Source organism: Dendrobates tinctorius, unplaced genomic scaffold, assembly GCF_039654945.1.
Source record: "Dendrobates tinctorius isolate UK_male_01 unplaced genomic scaffold, ASM3965494v1 ptg000315l, whole genome shotgun sequence".
Classification (NCBI taxonomy): Eukaryota; Metazoa; Chordata; class Amphibia; order Anura; family Dendrobatidae; genus Dendrobates; species Dendrobates tinctorius.
In genome coordinates this window covers 4,815,471-4,837,701 of record NW_027361982.1, presented here as the reverse complement: position 1 = coordinate 4,837,701, position 22,231 = coordinate 4,815,471, and the positions used below count along the sequence as shown (strand labels likewise).

Genomic DNA, 22,231 nt, shown 5'->3' with positions numbered 1-22,231 from the left:
GCATGGGGACAGTCTCCTCTCCTCCAGACCCTGGGTACCATTCGCACATGAAGCGCTCACTTCACGCATGGTGGGCATAGCCACATTCGTAAAGTGAGCTTTTCAATGCAATCCTATGGCGGCGGAATCTCCGCGATTCTGCAAAATTAATGGACATGCTGCGGATTTTTACACTATGCGATTCTTCAGCGGAAAAATCCACGGCATTGGCACAGCAACTGCGGAATCCCACAGGATTGCATGGGATACGTTTTGTTAGCATTTTTTTAAAGCGCTTCCGCTGCGGCAAAAAAGCGGCAGAAACGCTTAAAAAACGCAACGTGGGCACACAGTCTAACAGCGAGACACCAAGACAGAAGATTAAAAAACAGACAAACCCTAATAGGTAACTGGGCATATCAGGACTGTAAATCAATCATATGAGTATAGGAAAACAATATATGAAACTGATCTGTCCAGAGAAAGTGTCTCGATATCAAAGAATGTTCAGGCATTGGTATGAAATTGAGAATGCTGGTATAATACCAGAAACAGCCTTGAAAAATATGCCAAAAGATTCTAATGAAACAATCAAATAAGTTAGGGTCACTGGCATTATAATAAAACAACCAACAGATTAAGTTACAGTATCATAGTGGAATGCCCAGATACATCAAGTCATGAGTCAAGGCTCATACAATAATATGTTAGGAGATCATTTAATATAAATACCGGTAGCCATAATTAGACAGGGTTTATGGTCTACTAAGACGCACCTCGACATGCGTTTCACCGCCTCTGCAGCTTCGTCAGGACTCATGGCTTGATGTATCTGAGCATTCCACTATGATACTGTAACTTAATCTGATGGTCTTTTCATTATAATGCCAGTGACCCTAATTTATTTGATTGTTTCAATACAATCTTTTGGCATTTTTTCAAGGCTGTTTCTGATATTATACTAGCACTCCCTATTTCATACCTGTGCCTGAGCATTCTTTGATAGATATCGAGACACTTTCTCTGGACAGATCAGTTTCATATATTGTTTTCCTATACTTATATGATTGATACATATTCCTGATTCCCAGTTACCTATTGGGGTTTATGTCTGTTTTCCAGTCTTCTGTCTTGAACTCCTGTTGTTAATGTACTTCTGTGACTAAACTGTTATTTATTATCTTCTATTTTTAATTCAAATAAAAATTTGTTATACTATTACTATTGATTATCTATTGCGCCTTCGTTTTCACTATCAGTTTAAGGAGAAGGAAGCATGTAAGAAGCTTCACTTGAGGTTAAGGGGGAGGTTTAAACACAGTATAGGTGGTTTTCCCATTGAAATGAAAGAGCAGGTTATTACGAGTGGACTGGATGCATTATTTTGGGTGGTGGATTTTGTGTGAACTTACCTTTAGGTGGTTTAGAAGTTTTTAGATATGAATCCATAACTACCCTAGACCACCAGGGACCATAGATGATAATCTCTTCACCATCTCAGATTACCGTAAATACAGGGTATTCAACTGGTGCTCCCAGAATCACTCTCGCTAATGGTGAAAATGGGGGTTCACCATGTTCATGGAAAGGTGTTTGCACATGCGCAGCGCCGCTCTGTTCACACTATAGGGGACTGACGGAGAACACCGGGTATAATGCCTACATACCTCGGGGTGATAATCTGTCAACACACTTACAGTGGGTACGGAAAGTATTCAGACCTCTTTAAATTTTTCACTCTATGTTTCATTGCAGCCATTTGGTAAATTCAATTTTTTTTTTCTCATGTACACTCTGTACACTCTGCACCCCATCTTGACGGAAAAAAACAGAAATGTAGAAATTTTTGCAAATTCATTAAAAAAAACTCTGAAATATCACATGGTCATAAGAATTCAGACACATGCTGGCCATTTCCTTGTGATCCTCCATGAGATGGTTCTACTCCTTCATTGGAGTCCAGCTGTGTTAATTAAACTGATAGGACTTGATTTGTAAAGGCACACACCTGTCTATATAAGAGCTCACAGCTCACAGTGCATGTCAGACAAAATGAGAATCATGAGGTCAAAGGAACTGGCCAAGGAGCTCAGAGACAGAATTGTGGCAAGGCACAGATCTGACCATGTTTACAAAGAATTTCTGCAGTACTCAAGGTTCCTAAGAACATAGTAGCCTCCATAATCCTTAAATGGAAGAAGTTTGGGACCACCAGAAGTCTTCCTAGACCTGGCTGTCCAGCCTAACTGAACAATCGTGGGAGAAGAGCAGTGGTGAGAGAGGTAAAGAAGAACCCCAAGATCACTGTGGCTGAGCTCCACAGATGCAGGAGAGAGATGGGAGAAAGTTCCACAAAGTCAACTATCACTGCAGGTCTCTACCAGTCAGGCCTTTATGGGAGAGTGGCCCGACGGAAGCCTCTCCTCAGTGCCAAACATATGAAAGCTCACATAGTTTGCTAAAAAAAACACATGAAGGACTCCCAGACTATGAGAAATGAGATTCTCTGGTCTGATGAGACGAAGATAGAACTTTTTGGAGATAATTCTAAGCGGTATGTGTGGAGGAAACCAGGCACTAATCACCTGCCCAATACAATCCCAACAGTGAACCATAGTGGTGGCAGCATCATGCTATGGGGGCGTTTTTCAGCTGCAGGGACAGGACGACTGGTTGTAATTGAAAGAAACATGAATGCGGCCAAGTACAGAGATATCCTGGATGAAAACCTCTTCCAGAGTGCTCTGGACCTCAGTCTTGGCCGAAGGTTCACCTTCCAACAAGACAATGAACCTAAGCACACAGCTAAAATAACAAAGGGGTGGCTTCAGAACAACTCTGTGACCATTCTTGACTGTCCCAGCCAGAGCCCTGACCTAAACCCATTTGAGCATCTCTGGAGAGACCTGAAAATGGCTGTCCACCAACGTTCACCATCCAAGCTGACGGAACTGGAGAGGATCTGCGAGGAAGAATGGCAGAGGATCCCCAAATCCAGGTGTGAAAAACTTGTTGCATCATTCCCAAGAAGACTCATGGCTGTACTAGCTCAAAAGGGTGCTTCTACTCAATACTGAGCAAAGGGGCTGAATACTTATGACCATGTGATATTTCAGTTTTTCTTTTTTAATAAATTTGCAAAAATTTCTACATTTCTGTTTTTTTCTTTCAAGATGGGGTGCAGAGTGTACATTAATGAGAAAAAAATGAACTTTTTTGAATTTACCAAATGGCTGCAATGAAACAAAGAGTGAAAAATTTAAAGGGGTCTGAATACTTTCTGTACCCATTGTAAGCAATAATTCACTCTGCACCACCAGGGATACGATCACTGACCATAAAACAGGTATTTCCATCCAGGACATTAATCATATATTTACAGGATATGCCATAAATGTCTGACAGACGCGGGTCTCATACTTGCTCAGCAATTTTCACCACTCCAGTACCAGTGAATAGAGAGGGCAAGTTTCCGTTTTGACATAGAGAACGTACCGTAGATACGACATAATTGTCTAAGATCCAAATACCCCTTTAAATGTGTGTTTTCCTCTGCAAAAAAACAAAAAACAAAAAAAAAACCCCTACATTATAGAAGCAATTTCTGTAAATCCCCGGCTGTCTGTGATGCTCCTGCCTTTGTATTGCAGGAGGCTTTAACCCTGACTTCTGGAGATGTGAAGAACACGACCCAAAGACAGCAGAGGATCCACGATGAGATGCAGACCGGTCAGCTCCTTCAGATGGTCAGTATCTCTGCCTGACCGCCTGGCCCCTGATCGCCTACGCACAGCTCGTAGGTGGTGGATGGCAGCGTCAGCAGCGATTGCCTGTACGAAATTAATGCTTTCCTAAATCCAGAGATCAGAGATTTTTTTTTGCAGGAGAGAAAATGGGAGAGTAGGCAATGAGGAGGTATGGAAATAGTGCCCTACTCACACATGAGCAGCCGCACATCATGGTCACTGTTGTTTCAACAAACTGCATAAATCAATAGTACAATCAACTATAAGAAACTTTGTAATATAATTTAGAGAAACCCGCTTCTTTCACCACTTATGAGCCACTTCTTTACCCCTCCTTACTTCACCTCCTGTGAAGAACTGCTAAAATACGTTTTGGTCATAAACTTCCAGCTCACCGAGGCATCAGATTACAGATGCCTATTAAAGTCCAATGGGGGAGACAGAAGTGCACAGACCATGCTGTTACTTTATAGTAAAAGTTTTATCTCATCCCAGTGCTGGATTCCCATGTACACTGCTCAGTACTATTGTATAATGTTCTGCATGCTGCGGCTTCTGTACATGGATATGAGGGAATCCTGCTCTACTGTCACTGTGTATGAGAGGCAACATTGCATCGAGTCTCCACTTACCAGCTCAGAGGGAACTAAAAATTACAGATAGTCCCTGCAGAGGAGAAAACTGGTGAAAATGCAGTTTCATTCCTCATGTGCACATGCGACAGCTAATTCTGAAGTTACTGATAATCGTGTTTTTTCATCCCCGCACACAGGGTCCAGTCTCCAGCCTGGATCTCACTGTACGAGAACGATTAGATCGGCCATTAGTAAGGATCCTCCAGAGGCACCCGGGCACCCAGCTCCCAGAAAGCACCCTCATCTCACAGGTACAGTATGGTGCGTCCGTACAGGGATGATACACAATGACGACAACTTACAAACAAATTCTCATTAAAAAAACAACAACTTTTTTTTGGGGGGAGGGGGGGTGGCGTAGTTCAAAGTTATCGGATTAGTCAGAGGCGAGAATACAGGAGTAACAGGAAGCAGATTGTTACATGGTATTCTGTGGTACACGATACATTTCTTGTAGCTTCCAGGTATACATAGGGATGTATAAAATAAATCCATCCAATGTAGACCTCGAAAAAGGTAAAAACCAATGCACAAAAAATAACAATATTTCATTGCACCAGAGGTGGAGGAAATATTGTTTAGCCATGTGTCGTTTATTAGTTGGTCAGTCTGGGAGCACGGCCGCCTCCTGGGACCTGTCCTGTATTACACATAAACCCCCCCTTTAAAGCAACAGTGTCCTCTCTGTGCTCACTCCCCCTTGTTGTGAAGACAGAGACAATCACTGTAAACTGAGCATGCTCGACCTGTCAGAACGCTGGAGGACGTGCAAATAAAGGGTAAACACAGCAAAGACAGGACATGTGGGGTGGTGAAGAGTCAGGAATGGGACATTTGATTTTCAATAATATATTTGCAATGATTAATAAATTTAGGTAAGGAACACACAGATTTTTGGAATACCCCTTTAAAATTCCACATAGAGCAATGCAGCAGGCTGTAGGGGGACTGCAAAAATGCTACAACCAAACATGGGATATTGATTGGGAGTGGCTCAAAATAAAAAAACTCATAGCAGAACATTTTCTGATTGCAGCGGATATTTTCACTGGGTTTTCAAGAACGCAAGCCCCCTATCAAACTGTGTGCACAGAGGACGGGCTGCATATGCACGAGATTGCTTCATTCATTTTCTATAGCCCAGGACTGCACTCTGCTATGCGACCTATAGACGATGCATGGAGTAGATGTGCCCCTGTATGACCTGAGCTAAATTCTGGAGGTCATAACACTTGTGTCACAAACCAACGGATGGTCGGTCAGTGGAAGGCGCAACACTCACACAACAGGATTGTATTGGGGAGAGGAAGGCCCTACCGATAGGGAATGAGGGATAGTCACCACCTGAACTCAAACCTGAGCCTGTCCCTGCACTCCCCTAAACGCCCTATGTGGGTCCTTCCCCCCACCGCCGTCAGGATACCTTGTTCCTTGCTGTCACCTAACACTGCCCTGGCAAGTGCACTGGCCGGCGTAGGGTGCTAGCCTAGCCACTACAGATTGTCACTGTCCCCTGTGTGTACTAACACAAAAGGGGACGAGGAAAAAATACCACACTTAGCTTCCGGTCACCGCTGCCAAGCTCCACACCTCACATAACACAGAAGCCGGACACCAAACTCCAGAAACAGCAGACACCAGAAAGCTGCCACTGCTAGGCTGGTCTCAATAGAGAAATTCTATCACCAATAGTCAGCTGATGCATCAGGTGACCATTTAAAGGATGGTAGGAGTGGTCACCACCCACATCAGCTGACCCAGCAGCACTGCAGTTACTCTAGATTGCCAGGGGGGGAAAAACTGTTGTGACATGATGATGATGATGTCTTAGGGGTATTTCACACTAAGCGAGATCGCTGATGCGTCAACGATTTTGTGACACAACAGCGATGTCGCTGTGTGTGGCACGCATCAGCGACCGGGCTCCCCACCGGGTATCGCTGATAGTGCAGGAATGTCCTGGGATATTTTTCATCGTTGGTCTCCTGCTGGCCAGCACGCATCACTGCGTGTGACAGCGGGAGACCAACAATCAGCGAGCTCCCAGCGCTGTAAGCAGACGCTGGGAGCTGGTATCAAAGGTAAACAACGGGTAACTAAGCGCCGCACATGCTTAGTTACCCGCTGTTTACCCTGGATACCAGCTCCCAGCGCGAGCACGCTGGTATCAAGGGTAAACAGCGGGTAATTAAGGGACGCACGCTTAGTTACCCGCTATTTACCCTGGATACCAGTGTCCTCGCTTGTCCTGATCGCTGGTGAGATCTGCCTGTTTGGCAGCTCACCAGCGATCATGTAGCGACGCACCAGCGATCCTGACAAGGTCGTATCGTTGTCAGGATCGCTGGTGCGTCGTTTAGTGTAACGGGACCCTTAGAACAAAGCTGTGCCGTGATCACCTGATGGCCTGGAGTCTGGCTTCTCCTAACCTTCGGAGACCCGATTTCAGGCCTGGGCTACACGACGACACTGAGGTTTCGGGGTTACAATGCGACATTTCATCTAATGATTCCCTATGGTGTCACATTGGAATCTATTGCGACACAGAGCTGCAGATGCTTTCACGATAGGTCGCGAAGTGACGTCATAAGAAATCATAAGATGTGATGTCGTAATATGACACTGTGGTTGCGGTGCCGCGGACAAAGCCTTTACTACCAGATCATGCACTGGGTCACATTAACCCCTCATTACCTGTAATCTCTTCTCAGGGATCTGCGTCCTTGCAGAAGTCGCTCTGTAAGTCCCGTGAAAGAATTGGCCTCCTGCATCAGACACAGCTAAAAGTGAAGAGTGATCAGGAAAACAAACTGCGAGGTGAAAGCATCGACCGAGCAGCTGCGAGGCTGCGGACCAGGAGCGCCAAGGGCCGGAGAGAGAGGTTGGGCCTTTAGGGGAGCAAAAGAGTAGACATTATTGGAAGTGGATTATACAAGAGGACAAGATCAGGTAACGTCCACCGGTACAAAGCGGGAGAGAACAATGGAACGGATCCAACGAGACAACAAGAACAATCGTCATCTACTAAATCATCCAGTGAAAACTTGCCTCGAACAACATATTAAAATGACTTAATGACCACTAAAACATAAAGGTTTTTTTTATCCATCCACCCCCTTCTGTTAATGAGGTCCTGATAACCACAGCTGCTCCATCATCCGAGAATCTCAGCAATCAGATGTGATCGCCAGGGGAAGCAGCGCCCACTGCAGGAGAAATGTGGTACTGCATGGTGCCTTTTCAAAAGAAATACAAGGCCAAGACAGCGCACGGAGAAGCTGATCTGCTGGAATCCTCTGAGTCTGCAGTCATCACGTCAATCTTGCTGAGACAGCAAGGGGTCGGCCAAGGTGGATTTGTTTATTGTCAGTTTCACGGGACCTTGAAACACGGGCCGTGCTCATATTGTAACACTGGATCTCCTGACCTTGTATGCAGGTAGATCAGGAGGTCCTCCTGTGGGGTCACGAATTACAATACAAGCAGACATGTGGAGCCGGCCCCAGAGAGCAGCTCAATAACAAGCTCTCAGTGAAGCAGCACAAGGGCTCCGGTGTCATCCACACATTAGATTTTTCTCGTACGCAAAAACATGAAGGTCTTCCACCAATGCACTACATGGCAGTTCCCAGGTGTTTTGTAGAATCAGTCACCAAAAAACATACATGGATGCAATGCCGATGTGATCCGTGTGCAGGCCATTATTTTTTGCAGATTTATTCACTTGAATGTCTGAGGTCCAAATTGGGTCCGAAAAAATTGGGGTTCTATCAGCAAAAAAAAACAAAAAACCCAGTGCGAGCGCATGAGTCCCCAATGTAAGGATAGGGCCTTATTCACAAGCCAGCATCTTGCGTCAAGAGAAACACTCACGCCACTTCTGTGTTTGAGATGCTCCTGTTTTTGGGGGTTTGGTTGCTGCTAAAATTCGTTTTTCACAGTTGTGTAAAAAAAAAAAAAAAAAAATTCAGGTATTCAATAAGGTTTTAACACAATTTTGAGTTTTACAGAAAAAAAATAAAATTTTTGTAGGACTCCCCTGTCCCCCCCCCCCCCAAAAAAAAAAAAAAAACCATCAGAGAGGCATTAAAATTACTGACGTGTGACTAAGGCTTTGTGCAGTTTTTTGTTGAGTTTTCTTCAGAAATCTCTCCTTTTGTTTTTTTTTTCTTTTTCTGAAAGATTTTGCAAAATTTTTGGCTTTTTTTTGCAACCTTCTGATTTACAAGAGTCTAGTTTGGAGCATTTTCCGTCACAAGCAGCTCGAATGTTGAGCAGCCAGATTTTCTGAACGCAGAAGCAGTTAAAGGTGACATAAGCCGAAACACGCAACCAGCAACATATTGACATTGCCGTGCATCAGGCTTGTTTTATTTTCTTTCCCGTATACTGTAGCCAAGTCACTTTTCCATCTTGGGGGGGGGGGTGTTTACATTTTTTTTTATTGCAAATCCAGAATAGAATAGATTCACAGTACTCCAGTCTATCGGACAGTAATCTGTGACAGGAGGTCTGCGCATCTCCTGGAGTCTGAATAGCAGGATTGGTGCGTCGTGTGTGCGTCATACTACAATGACAATGATCGTGCCAGCCATGGCTATTCAGATGAGTTGGGGGATAAAGGGAAAGCGATGGCCTCCTGTTCAGCGGTCACAGATCTGGCTAATGTCCTATCTCTAGATGAGAGTTTTGAGGAAAAAAAAAATAATAAAAAAAAACTGAAGAATATTCAGAATTGCGAGTCCTCAGTGGTTGATACCTTTTAATGACTAACTGAAAAGATGGTAACACATTGCAAGCTTTCGAGACTACTCAGGTCTCTTCATCAGGCATATAGACTAAGGCTGGAGTCACACACAACGTAGAAAAATACAGACCGTATTTTACGGCCGTAATACGCATAAATGGTCCCTAAATAGTGGGGTCACAAATTTCTCATGTAAGCATCCATAATTAATCCGTATGTGATCCGTATAGCGTTTTTTCTCGCAACCTTGCAAAATGGACATTTAACGGTTTTGAGGCCTGCACATAATTTAAATCATAAGCACCAACCCTATTTATTGCCTCAACATCAGGTGGCAGCCTCCAATCTGCCCATTTTGGTGCTGTGCTTTTGTGGGTGTCTTGGTGGTTGTTAGCAAACATGTCACACACTTCAGTTCACCCCAACTGAACGTGTTCTGTTCAACTGGGTTTTGTCCAGGCGCTTTGGCCAGCCATACCCAGTGATTGTGGATCCGAGGAGGAGACGAACGTGGGTGCATCCGCATTTGAGACAACGCCTCAATAAAGGCCATTTTCACAGGCTTTATGCAGCTCTGAGGACACATCCTGACAAGTTTTTCCTCTATTGTCGGATGACCGTTTCTACCTTTGATGTTTTGTTGGAGACAGTGCGCGCAGGGATCACCTTCCAGGACACCCGGATGCGCAAATGTATCTCTGCGGAGGAGCGCCTTCTCCTTACGTTACAGTATGTATTCCTCAGCTACAGAATGTATGTAGATGATTAGTTTCTCAAATAATTCTGTTACTCAGTAACCCCTTTTTGGCCAAGAAGCATTATGAATTGGTAAGAAATATATGTTCTAAAACTTAGAACACTTTGATGTGTTATTCCACATTACCTAGCCGTGGTACATGTGTATATGTATTGTTCGCCTAGCTTCTTACACACCACTGTTCTGATGATCTATATGTAATGTGTGCATCCTTGAGCATGTATTTTAATGTATATATTTTCTACATTTGTTTAATTGTAGGTTCCTCTCAACTGGCCTTTCTTATGCAGCACTCCATCTGGAGTTTGATTGGGTGATCGACAATATCCGGCATCATTCGTGCTACATGTTCTGAAATCTGGTCCAGAGTTCATCATCTGGTCATGCCAGAGCCGAAGATGGGAGACTGGTTGAGGATTGCCAGGGGATTTGAGTTGCACTGCCAATTCCCCAATTGTATTGGAGCCGTGGATGGGAAGCACGTCCGTGTGCGTAAGCCGCGGAACTCAGGGTCCCAATTCTATAATTATAAACAATATTTTTCTGTAGTTTTGTTGGCTCTGGTTCACAGTAACTACAGGTTTATAATTGTAGACATTGGGGCTTATGGAAGAACTGGAGACTCTAGAGTCTTCAATTCTTCCATTATGGGTCGGCGGCTGCGCAATAACCTGTTGTACCTACCACCACCACATCAGCTGCCAGGCTCAAATCAAGAAGCGGTGCCTTATGTCCTAGTGGGGGATGAAGCCTTCCAATTGACCAAGCATGTCAGGCCATCCCTGCGCAGAAACCTTGACCACCGGCGCAGGATTTTTAATTTGCGCCTTTCACGTGCCCGAAGACTGGTGGAGTGCGCCTTCGGCAATCTTTGTGCCAAATGGCGTGTCCTCCAGTCTGCCATTCAGCTGAGTGAAGCCAATGTCAATGAGGTCATCAAAGCTTGTGTGGTCCTCCATAACTTCACTAGACTGCATGATTGCTCCTCATCTGATGTCACTGAAGGTGTGGTGGACAATGGGGATAGGCCTAGGCCACATATGCTTCCTTTACGGCATCCTCTCTCAGAACTCAGGGTATGTGCACACGGTGCGGATTCTGCTGCGGATCCGCAGCAGTTTTGCCAAAGTTGGTTTGGGGGGGGGAATGGGTGGAGGTGTAGGCCCACGTGCAGGTGTAGGCCCACGTGCAGGCGGACACTCAGATCCTAATTGAGCATGCACAGCTGGTTGTCGGACAAGGCGGAGACGGTTACGGGTTGAGAGCTGCCACCTCTCAAGATACTCAAACAACTCATATGGGTCATTGGGGTGTGTGCATGCATCAATTAGGATCTGAATGGAACCTCGCACACGTAGCCTCACCTCACGGGGTAGGGGACGGAGGTACCGGGCCAGGTTTCGGGAATATGCCTCATCACCCTTATCTTGGGCAGCCCTGGACAGGTAATTTAGGACACCTGTGTCTACATGCCTCCGGGTATCAGAGGCAGTGTTGTCCCTTCTCCGTCTCCCATGGCGGCCTACGGCTGCAGGCTGGGGGAACCCCTCAACACGGCCAGTAGGGCTGCTGCTGTTGCCAGGATCTTCTAAGTTGCTGGCTGCTGGTGGCTCTGCTGGGTCTGGACCAGGTGCAGAACCTGATGCTGGTGGAGCTTGGGGGTTGCAAAAGCTCTGTTCTGTTCAGAAGATGGGCCAGCCACCTCTTCACATCCCCCGTCTGGGTCTATAATGGGCTCAGTATCCGACCCTGTCTCCCTCTCTGTGAGGTTGGATTGAGTTCTGTTAGGAAATGTACAAAAATCAAAATGTAGCTCTGACCCTAAAAAGCATATGTGTCATGTGGTGTGATTTCTGTACTTAAGGTCTGAGATCCATACTGGGTGCCAAAAATGCCAAGCGGTCAAAATAGATGTATTTCCGCTTGGTCGGTGCTGCTGCCCCACTCCTGTCCCTCTGCTGTCTTTCCCGCCTGTACTGGTCGCGGATGCTGTGCCAGTGTCTCATCACATCCTCAACTGCAATGTGAAGTGAAAAGTGACTGTAACCCTTGTGAATTGTGCCAAGCAATATTCCTAACATTTCACATAGTCACGTGGCCTAGTAGGGGGTGGTTTTTAGCTACATTTTTCTTTAGCAAACAGGGATACCTACATACACAGTATAGGATTGTAGGGGCTACATTTCAAAAAGCTCACTTCTGGCCTTTAAGCTGATTGGCAAAAATGGCAATTACTTACGAATTTGTTGTTGTTCCTCACGTAGCCGTTGGGCATAGTCTGGGAACATGTGCACACAGATGCGCCTCCATGCCGCCTCTTTGCTTCCCCGGTCAGAATAATGGGCATCCCGTTGGTCCCAAAGTTCGGGTCTTTCCTGGACCAACACAATTAGGAGCTCAACATTAATATGGCTAGACCTGATGTTGTACTCCGTGGAGGCGTACTTCCTGGATGTCTGGAGCACTTTTTTAGCTAATTTGCATGTCTAAGCTTCCTGATGATGGATTGGCACATTTCCTGTCACCAGGAGAAGTCTTGCGTATTTCTCGCAAGTCACGCGTGTGGTCCATGTGTAATGCGTATTTTTTGCGCACCTATAGACTTGCATTGGCATACTACGGTTGTAGTACGCTGACAATCGCAGCATGCTGCGATTGGCACGGACCGTATAAAATACGCGACAAAAATACGACTGATGGGAGCTACCCCATAGGTCCGTGTACAATGCGTTTTTTTAACGCCTCTCACTCGTCCGTATTTCTCTCTAGTGTGACGCCGGTCTAATAAAAAATCTGATGCCTGATGAAGAGACCTGAGTAGTCTTGAAAGCTTGCAATGTGTTACCATCTTTTCAAATAGCCATTAAAAGGTATCAACTAGAGTTGAGCGACTTTGGTCGGATCGGGTTTCATGAAACACAATTTGAGTCGGATGAAACTGGTCCGACTAGGGCAAAAAAAAAAGTCGGAGTTTCGTCCTAAACCCGACCCCAATGCAAGTCAATGGGGAATAAAAGTCGGCATTGAGTGGATGAATGTCATCCGCTCAATGCCGCCTTTTATTCCCCATTGGCTTGCATTGGGGTCGGGTTTAGGACGAAACTCCGACTTTTTTTTTTGCCCTAGTTGGACCAGTTTCAAGTTTCATCCAACTCAAATTTTGTTTCATGAAACCCAATCCGACCAAAGTCGCTCAACTCTAGACTATCAACCACTGAGGACTCTTAATTCTGAATATTTTTCTATTTACTGGCTAACACGGTACAAAGATATACATCTTTTCCAGTAAAAAAAAAAAAAGAATTGAGAATTGTGCCTTTATTATAAAAGCTAAAAAACTGCTATGAAAAAAAAATAAGTGGAGATATAATGTGGCTGTAACAGTGGGTGAGGTACCCGTCTCTTGCACCCCGTTACATTAAGGTTGGGGGTCCTGGCTGGGTGTGTGGACTCTTGCCCTTGCAGGCCACATGGTACAGATGACTTGGGTTTACCAGGACCAGACAGTTCAATGAGGGAGACCACCAGTCAACAGACTTTTTACTAAAGGATAACTCGGTAAGGATCATACACAGAAGATAGCGGGAGCACAACTTGGTTAACTTTTCCTTCACAATTCAAAGCATTTTCCACCCACAGTGTCTCTTCTCTTGTCTCATTCTACTTCACCACAGTCCATCTCGCAGCAGTCCTTCCTCCTCTTGGGCATTACATTGCCAGTATGGCCGGTACTTGTCTCCTTTGTCTGAGGCTCTGGACAGCCCGCCGGCGCCTGGGGCTCTCTCTTTTCACATCCTCTGTTTCATCCTGGCCTGTTACCTCTGCGAGTTATAAACTCCAGGCCATACTGTTAGGTGACCTGACTCAGGACCCATCTTCGATCAACCACTCTTTCTCCAGCCTGCGGACACTCCTCTTCTACTGTACTTTGTTAGGATATCACTATCCGCTGTCTCATTACAGACACCCACATCATGCAGCACTGCTCACATCAGACCTCAGGTCTACTTTCTATGCACACTGGGCTTTTCTAACAGGAAACTGATTCTTCAGCTTAGTACTCTTCCAATCTGGGCTAGTCCTAATCTTAACTATGATTCGCCCTACTGTCGGGCAACACACAATATTAATGCATGTCACAGTTCTCAATGTAACATTACACTCGTTCTTCAAAGGGGAATGTAGGAAGTATGACTGTCTCCAGACACATATGGCGCATCTAGACCGTGGCCATGTACATACATACATACAAGACAGGCCCTCTACAGTCTGCAGCCATCACTTCAGGCCGAGCCCATTTCACATCTCACCAGCAGTCGCCATGCATCAGAGGAGACGTCCACAGCTGATTTCATTCTCCACTGGGACGCATCAGTCATGTCTAGTGCCGCCACAATCTTGTGCAGCTCTGGCGGTGGTCACTGCGCCCCCTGCAGGACACAATCCTACACCCAGAGGCAGCGTTATGGCTACATTTAAAATGACAAGTTTATCAAGTGGAAAAAGCTTCAGAAATCGCTTAACTCCGTTTGCGGAAGATTTTTTTTTTTTTTTTTTACATGTGATCAGAAAAAAAACCCACATGTGGCGCCCCTGAGGGTTCAGTGGCCACAGAGGTACTGCACCTCCTCCTGACCACACTCCAACACCTGCACCCCACACCACAAAGTAGTGTAGCAAAGCACCTTCGGCGGCTCCCTGCTTGGAGTGTAGCATAGCATCCCTTGGTGGCTCCCTGCTTGGAACACGAAACGTGCTGGGAGGTGGGTGGAGTTTAGTTTCCACAAAAGAGCGGGAAGAGTTGAGTCAGTCAGTCTTTCATTCAGTCAATGAGTGAGGATGTAGAAGGACAGGGTGTGAGAAAGAGAAGATCCCCGGGAGAGGGATGGAAGAAGGAAGTGCTGCAGCAGGCCACAGTGATCTGGGTCTGCTGGCACAGGAAAGAGACAGAGAAAGGAAGCTTGATTTTCCATTGGGAAGAAGGATTAGCATGGAACGTGAGGAGAATAAGAGAACAAGGACCAGGGTAAGAGGAGAACCCTTTTCAAGTTCTAAGTGCAAGGCCAGGGTCCGGTCCCCGAGGTTGTATGGATACTAATGGTCCTGCAGCAGACACTGGAGGAATAGAAGTAGTGACCGCTTTATTCCCACACAAGACTTGGGGGCACAACAGCAACTGGATAGTGAGCCGGGACTTAGTAGCAAGGAGTCCCCGACGCAGGCTACAGCTGTCTGCCGTACAAGTAGAGTTCATAGGAACATCTGACAGGAGGAGGAACTCCAGTGTAACTCAGTACTAGGAGTACTTCATTCAAAGGCGCTATAAGAGGAGACGTTCAGAAAAGGCACATATGTTGGCAGAGTGTTGGAAAGGACTACTTCGTCTTGCCTGGAAGTTGGCTGAGCTCCTGACCCAGAGGACACGGCACAGATGCGGGCACCTGTACCTGCAACAGACTGTGAGTAAAGCTTTGGAACTACATGCCCTGGTGTCCTCCACTTATTCCTGCGCCAACCTGCCCAGCACTGCTACATCCCTTGCGCCTGACACTACACCATCTAAGTGTCACTTCACCTACACTGCCCTGGGACTACAGCCCTGCCTGTGGAGGGCTATAACATCACTGCTGCATCACACCATCTGTCCCAGAGGATCTGTCTGCAGCGTCGGCTTACATCTCTATTGCCGAACACCACAGGTGGCGTCACGAATCACTTATAAACTTTCACCACCATAAGCACACTGAAACAACCCCCTTTGCAATGGAGCCCCAGGGCCACGGACTGGGTCACTGCTGCCGTGACAACCCCCGGTGAGAAGATCAACCGGCCCGGTACCGAGTACCCCACGGCCCTGGCGAGTGAGGGCGCTCCACACATATGAACTGAATATATAGAACTGAATTAGGCTGCGTTCACATGTTGCATTTTTTTCGCGGCGGTTTTTAACGCACATTTTTGCCACGAAAACACAAAAAAAAACATATCCCATGCATTCCTATGGGATTCCGCAATGCTGTGCTAATGCTGCGGATTTTCCCGCGGTGGAATCGAATCACGGAAAAATACGCAGCATGCTCATTAATTTTGCGTAATCGCGGCGATCCCGCACCCATAGGAATGCATTGTTCTGCTTACTTTCCGCATGTGGCTGTGCACACCATGCAAAAAGTAAGCAGAACATTTGCGGATGGTACCCACGGTCCAGAGGAGAGGAGACTGTCCTCCGGGCTTTGGGTACCATATACCTGTAAAAAATAGTTTAAAAAAAAAAAAATCGGGATATATTCACCTTCCGGCGTCCCGCGCAGCCCAGTAATGCCTTATGAAACTTTGATGACGTCGCAGTCTCGTGATGTTGCGGTCCCTATTTCTCGCGAGATCTCATGTCATCAATGGACTCGCAAGGCATTACTGGGAACGGGAGCATCGCTGAGGCCCGAGAAGGCTGTGCGGGACGCCGGAAGGTGAATATAACCCGATTTTTATTTTTAACATTCTTTTACTATTGATGCCGCATAGGCAGCCTCAATAGTAAAAAGTTGGTCACACTTGTCAAACACTGTGTTTGACGAGTGTGACCAACCTGTCAATCAGTTCTCCGAGCGATGCTACAGATCGCTTGGAACATGCTAGCATTCTGCAACCTAATCACAATTGCAAAATGCTAGTTTTTCCGCAGGAAAATCGCGGGAATTTAAAATGCGGTTTTCCCGCAGAATGGAATTCCCTCGGAAGTTACCGCAGGAATTCCACGTGTGCACTTAGCCTTAGGGTTTTCAGGAACATGCAGCAAAAAGAGAATCTCAGCGACTGTACACATTACTAACAATGATGGGAGCCACCCTACATCAGCAAAACCTCCAAGGTTCGCCTCTGCACCTGTGGGACCAACATAGAAACCAACCCTACCGCTCAATGAAAACTGGCAGCATGCACTTGCACTCACTGCCACTTTTGGAGCGCAACCTCCGTATTTATACCGCAGGGAGGAGTAACGAGCTAGTGTTCACAGCAGCTGCACACTATCAATAAAGTTGATTCATGGCCAATAAGGCTTGCGTCACATGTCAGAAAGCCACGCCGCTTCGCCAGCGCCTAACATGTCGTCTCCTCCTTCGGCGTTATGTCTGAATTAACACCTTGCCCTTTTAATCAATGGTGGCCGGAAGTGACGTAACACTTGGCCCTCAGTAAAAATGGCGCCTACATGGCAACGTCCTATCTATTACACAGTGCGCGCCCCCTTCTGAGGTGAGGGCAAGAGGCTGCGTTCCAGGCCCAAAGCGGAAGTTTGAGCCCCTGTATATCTGTGTAGGAGACCCCGCCCCGGCCTCTTTCCGCTCTGAGCGCCGACCGGTTAGGACTTAGGCGAGTTCACACGTGAGTGGTAACGGGGGGAACAGCGGGCTGTAATGACCGGAATAGCCGAACGGTGTGCGGGGGAGGCCGGGCGAACACCGGGGAGAGGTTAGCGCGCATGTGGAGAGAAAATCCGTCATGTTAGACCCTCGGGAGCTGATACCTGGAGCCATGGGCGGCCGGACATGTGCAGAGTGTATGGACCGTAGTGAGCGCGTCATACCGGAGCCGCACTGTGTGCACTGACCTTGTATACACCGGTTATTTACCTGTGTGATGGGATTTTGTCTATGCATATTCACACGTGCGGCTCTGACATCCGTCCTGTCCCACAGCTGAGCCTGATACACTGTAACGACAACGCAGCTGCAGTGCGGCCTGATCTCTGCATTGGGAATAACTGTCTCCGGTACCATGGAGGCCACTAGATGGTCACAGGGGCCCCCGGAAGGCAGTGGCCTTTTTCTGGTGCATGTTGTTCCCATGTGGGCCCTGTGGGCTGCAGACTCCACTGAACACCGATAATGTGTAGGTTTGGATCTGCTCACATGCGAAATGTGGCTTAATGTGTTCAGTCTGTGACACAATCTGGACTTAGTCGCAGACGCATCCTTATGGCCGCCATGGGACGAGACTCTGGTTTACCCCTTCCACCAGAAAACTGTCTGAGGCTTGTATCTTTAGATCCTTGCCAGGTGGTCTCTAGTGCTCAGATTAGTGGTCCGTCTGTATAGGTCTTTTAGTGCTCCAATGTGCCAGTGCTGATGATGGAGTCTCTTTCATTAATGCTGCCATTGTTTCATCCTGCTCGGGTCCCCGGCTGTTTCCTATCTGCTCCGGTGATTCAGCCGCCGCTCTCTGGACCATTGTTTTTAGATTATATTAAACCACTTCTCCTTTCCTGCTGCTTGTTCCTGTATATTCGGTAGATGTAACCGTCTCTTCTTATTTACAGAATGGCAGATTGGGAAATCGCTCCTGTCGGGGCCGAGACCCCTGAAATTAAACTATTTGGGAAGTGGAGCACAGACGATGTCCAGATCAGCGACATCTCCCTGCAGGTAAATAGCAGCTAGAAGTAGTAAAGTCAGCAGTCGGGGGGACAGTGACTTCTCTGATCACCCCACAATGTTGGTCAGCAAATTGCTGGAATTAGAGAGGTCCTGCAGCGCCTCTTGTTGCTGCATGGATCGACTCAGCACCCGATGTGGACTTTAGTCCCCTCTGTTTATGGCCATAAGGGGTCTGTGACCGGTATCATGATCTTGTAATCTTTATCTGTAGTTATTCCTGCAGGTTGTGGTGACTTTCTGCTCACTCCGTGCACTGTTCCCCCTTGTTTTTTAGGATTACATTGCGGTAAAGGAGAAATATGCCAAGTTCCTGCCCCACAGCTCGGGACGCTATGCCGCAAAGCGTTTCCGCAAAGCTCAGTGTCCTATTGTGGAGCGTCTTACAAACTCCCTCATGATGCATGGGAGGAACAACGGCAAGAAGCTGATGACCGTCAGGATTGTGAAGCATGCTTTTGAGATCATTCACCTGCTGACTGGAGAGGTGAGGACTGGCTGACAATCGGGAGCAAGTGTGTGTTATACGGAACGCCGGGGGGGGGGACGCTAATGTTCAGATTTATGCGTGAGCTTATGTGGGTACAGTGGGGGATGGTGATGTTCTCCTGGCTGTTTTTTGGTGGCTGATATTCTCCAGGGATATCTTTGCTCATGGTTTTACTCTGATCATAAAGAAAGTGTTAAGTACTTTGCTGCTTTGAATTCCTCTGTAATGTTAAGTTTAACCCCCCCCCCCCGCCCCCATTAACCTCTGCTGGTGGCACCGGGGGCTCGGGATGGACAACCGCCGATGTGTAGTTGTCTGATAAGCTGTTTCCCACCAGCGGTTCGTCTGAATTGGGGGGGGGGGGGCTTTAGATTAGTTTGGACCCTCATTATTACCAGATTTTAAAACCTTTCCCTTGTCCACAAGATTGTTTCCTGTGGTGCCATGGGAATCCTGCTCTAAGCCAGGTGTATTGCTCAGCGCTGCACTTGGTTATAATAAACGCTGTAGACTCGGGACAAAGCAGCAGAGCTTGTGCGACCAGCCAGGAGAAAGCGGCTCCCCTGCCCCTGGGGAAAGCAGTGTTCCCCCCCCCCCCCAGGTTCATGGGTCTAACAATGCATGTAGACTGTACCACGCCTTGAATGTTGAATGTTGGGGCTCCACTTACAGATGTAGGATTTTCCAGACCTGTGGCTTTATAGGGATCTTGTCATAAATAATGATAATGTTAGTGATCCAACCAGCCTCTGGTGTTGGCCACTTGTGTCCCTTGAATATGTAGGCCACATTCAGGTTGATAATGGCACAATTTGGGCCTCATTCACATCTGCACTGCAGCTCCTTTTGGTGGCTTCTTGCTATGTTCTAGGCCACAGGTATTTGTGGAGGCTCCAGGGTATATGGCACGTAATGGCGTCAGCTGCTTAAAGTGCACCTGTCACCTGTTTTGGCCACTATAAGATGCGGCCGCTGCCTTTCAGGGCTTATCAACAGCATTCTATAATGCTGTAAGATAAGCCCCCAGTCCAACCTGAGAGATAAGAAAAATAAGTCTTAATATACTCACCTGGGAGGGGGCGGTCCACTGCAGTAGGGTCCGATGAGTGTTGCAGGTCTGGGCCTGGCGCCTCCCATCTTGCGATGTCACCATCCTGCTGTTTCATCGCTCCCGGCATCGTACTCCTGCGCAGGCAAACTTATCTGCCCTGTTGAGAGTAGAGCAAATTACTGCAGTGTGCAGGCGCTGGGCATCTCTGAACTTTCCTGGCACCTGCGCACTGCATTACTTTGCCCTGCCCTCAACAAGGCAGGTAAGTACGCCTGCGCAGAAGTGCGATGCCGGGAGCGAGGAAGCAAGCAGGAGGGCGGCGTTGCAAGAAGATGGGAGGCGCCGGACCTGCTACACCCATCGGACCGGACCGCTCCTCCGGGTGAGTAAAATAAAACTTATTTTTCTTATCTTTCAGGTCACACCGGGGGCTTATCTACAGCATTATAGAATGCTGAAAGATAGTGGCCAAAACAGGTGAAAGGTTCCCTTTAAGGGTTTGTGAATCTCCGTACAATAACTCCGGATTACACAGATGTGGTTGAAGCCTTTGCTCCCATTTGTTTCCGATGTAGATGAGCAATTAGTCTGGCTGTGATCCACTAGATCATTTTAGGATTGGGTGAAGCAGATACATAAATCTGATGCCTATGAGGAGATCTGCTGATGTGAGCGGAGTCCTGCTGCACATATACTGACACTAATATATCCATTTCTTTACTAGAACCCTCTGCAAGTGTTGGTGAACGCCATCATCAACAGCGGTCCCCGGGAAGACTCTACTCGTATCGGCAGAGCTGGAACAGTGAGGAGACAGGCTGTGGACGTGTCCCCCCTCCGAAGAGTCAACCAGGTACTGCAGGGATGATCATATGGGTGCCCCCGGCACATCGTGATGCACTGCCTGCAGGAGGAAGGTGTGGAGGCCTCTGGTGTCTGCAGCGCTGTGGGCTGCAAATATCTGGGTGTAAATATTAGTAAATGGATCTGACATAAAATATAAAGGGGTCCTCCAACCCCAGGACGACAAATGGTGTAAATTATCAAGGGTTAACACTCGACATACCCAGCACTAAAATGCTAGTGCTGCCTTGCTCCCCTCCATCAGTCCCTGTTCACCTGAAGATTCCGCTGCCAGTCATTGGCTGCAGAGGTAACCCCCAGGATTTTGGCAATCTGGACTCTGCTGTACAGGCAGCTCCTGCTATGGGCTCTTTACACAGTTGCTCTTTGGGCAGAGTTCATGGTTGTGTACATGAGGTGGTGGGGTCTCCTCATGCTGATGTGACTGCTCCTCACTGACATTTTTGCATTTCCTTCAGGCCATCTGGCTCCTCTGTACCGGGGCTCGTGAAGCCGCCTTCAGGAACATTAAGACCATCGCAGAGTGTGTGGCTGACGAGCTCATCAATGCTGCCAAGGTGAGTGCTGCCATTATCTGCAGGAAACACGTGTGACAGGGTTGTGAGATCTGGGGATGATGTGGCATGGGATGACCACCATTCTCCGTTCTCTCATTCCAGGGCTCATCCAACTCCTACGCCATCAAGAAGAAAGATGAACTGGAGAGAGTTGCCAAATCCAACCGTTAAGTCGGCGCTGACCTCTGCTCATGCTCATGCACAGAAATTAAAAGATATCTGTCACAATGTGTCAGTGTACTTTGTGTAAGGATCGGGGTAGGTCATAAGATTATATGGCCACCCAGGACCGCTGTCCCACAGGTCATAGAGGCGGCTGAACATAGGCTTACAGCATGACTTCAGAATCAGCAGGAGGTGGACAACATTAATTTACAATTGTAATTAAAATGATCCTTTCCCCCATTAACTCTTTGGATTAGCAGCAAAAGTTACAACCGTTAAGCTGTTTGCAATAAAGCAATGAAACAACAATGTAAAGTGAGCAAAATATAACAAGTGGGTTCTGCAAATTAATTTCAAAATGCCACTTACGGATGGCTGCAGTGTCAGGATTACTCAACCCTCCATGAGTGTCCTGGCTGCGCTGGGAGGCTTCGTGCTCCTTTATTTTTCCTTCTCCAAACAGACCCCTGATCCATTAGCTCAAAAAGTACCTATTGTTTTTGTGCTACACACACAATCCCAAACCTTCTGTGACTTGTTTGTGGTTTTGACCATATTTCTTGTGCTTTTGGGGCAGTGGAGGGGGACACCTTGGGGTTTGGACATGGAGAACTTAAGGGTTTAGTCTTCCACCTAACTGCAAACTGAACCCTCAGTACCAGCAGCCATCGGGTCTACAGTCACCAAAAGGGGTTTTGGTCACTGGCACCCCTCAGGAATCTGGTGACTGTCTCCTCTTTCTACCATGTGCAGGTAATGCAGCCGGCGGTGTTCTGTGATCTCTGCCTACATCTTTATCTGTAGAAAC

At 47.1% G+C, this 22,231-nt stretch overlaps 2 protein-coding genes across 5 annotated transcripts in view; both read left to right on the top strand.

Moving 5' to 3' along the window:
- Nucleotides 1–8,418, top strand: part of TEKTL1 (tektin like 1) — a 67,753-nt gene extending 59,335 nt beyond the window's left edge. For all 4 annotated transcript variants that reach the window (XM_073561305.1, XM_073561303.1, XM_073561306.1 and 1 more), the window contains exons 6-8: nt 3,630–3,725; nt 4,498–4,611; nt 7,072–8,418. In XM_073561305.1, the coding sequence (XP_073417406.1) occupies nt 3,630–3,725; nt 4,498–4,611; nt 7,072–7,254 (393 nt within the window). In that variant the 3' untranslated portion in view covers nt 7,255–8,418. The remainder of the gene's footprint in view (nt 1–3,629; nt 3,726–4,497; nt 4,612–7,071) is intronic.
- An 8,671-nt stretch (nt 8,419–17,089) lies between these two features.
- Nucleotides 17,090–21,486, top strand: RPS5 (ribosomal protein S5). Its single transcript, XM_073561302.1, has 6 exons — nt 17,090–17,247; nt 18,182–18,287; nt 18,574–18,783; nt 20,562–20,690; nt 21,160–21,258; nt 21,361–21,486. The coding sequence occupies exons 2-6, from the start codon at nt 18,183–18,185 to the stop codon at nt 21,427–21,429; spliced, it is 612 nt and encodes a 203-aa protein (XP_073417403.1). The 5' UTR covers nt 17,090–17,247; nt 18,182; the 3' UTR covers nt 21,430–21,486.
- The last annotated feature ends 745 nt before the right edge of the window (nt 21,487–22,231 follow it).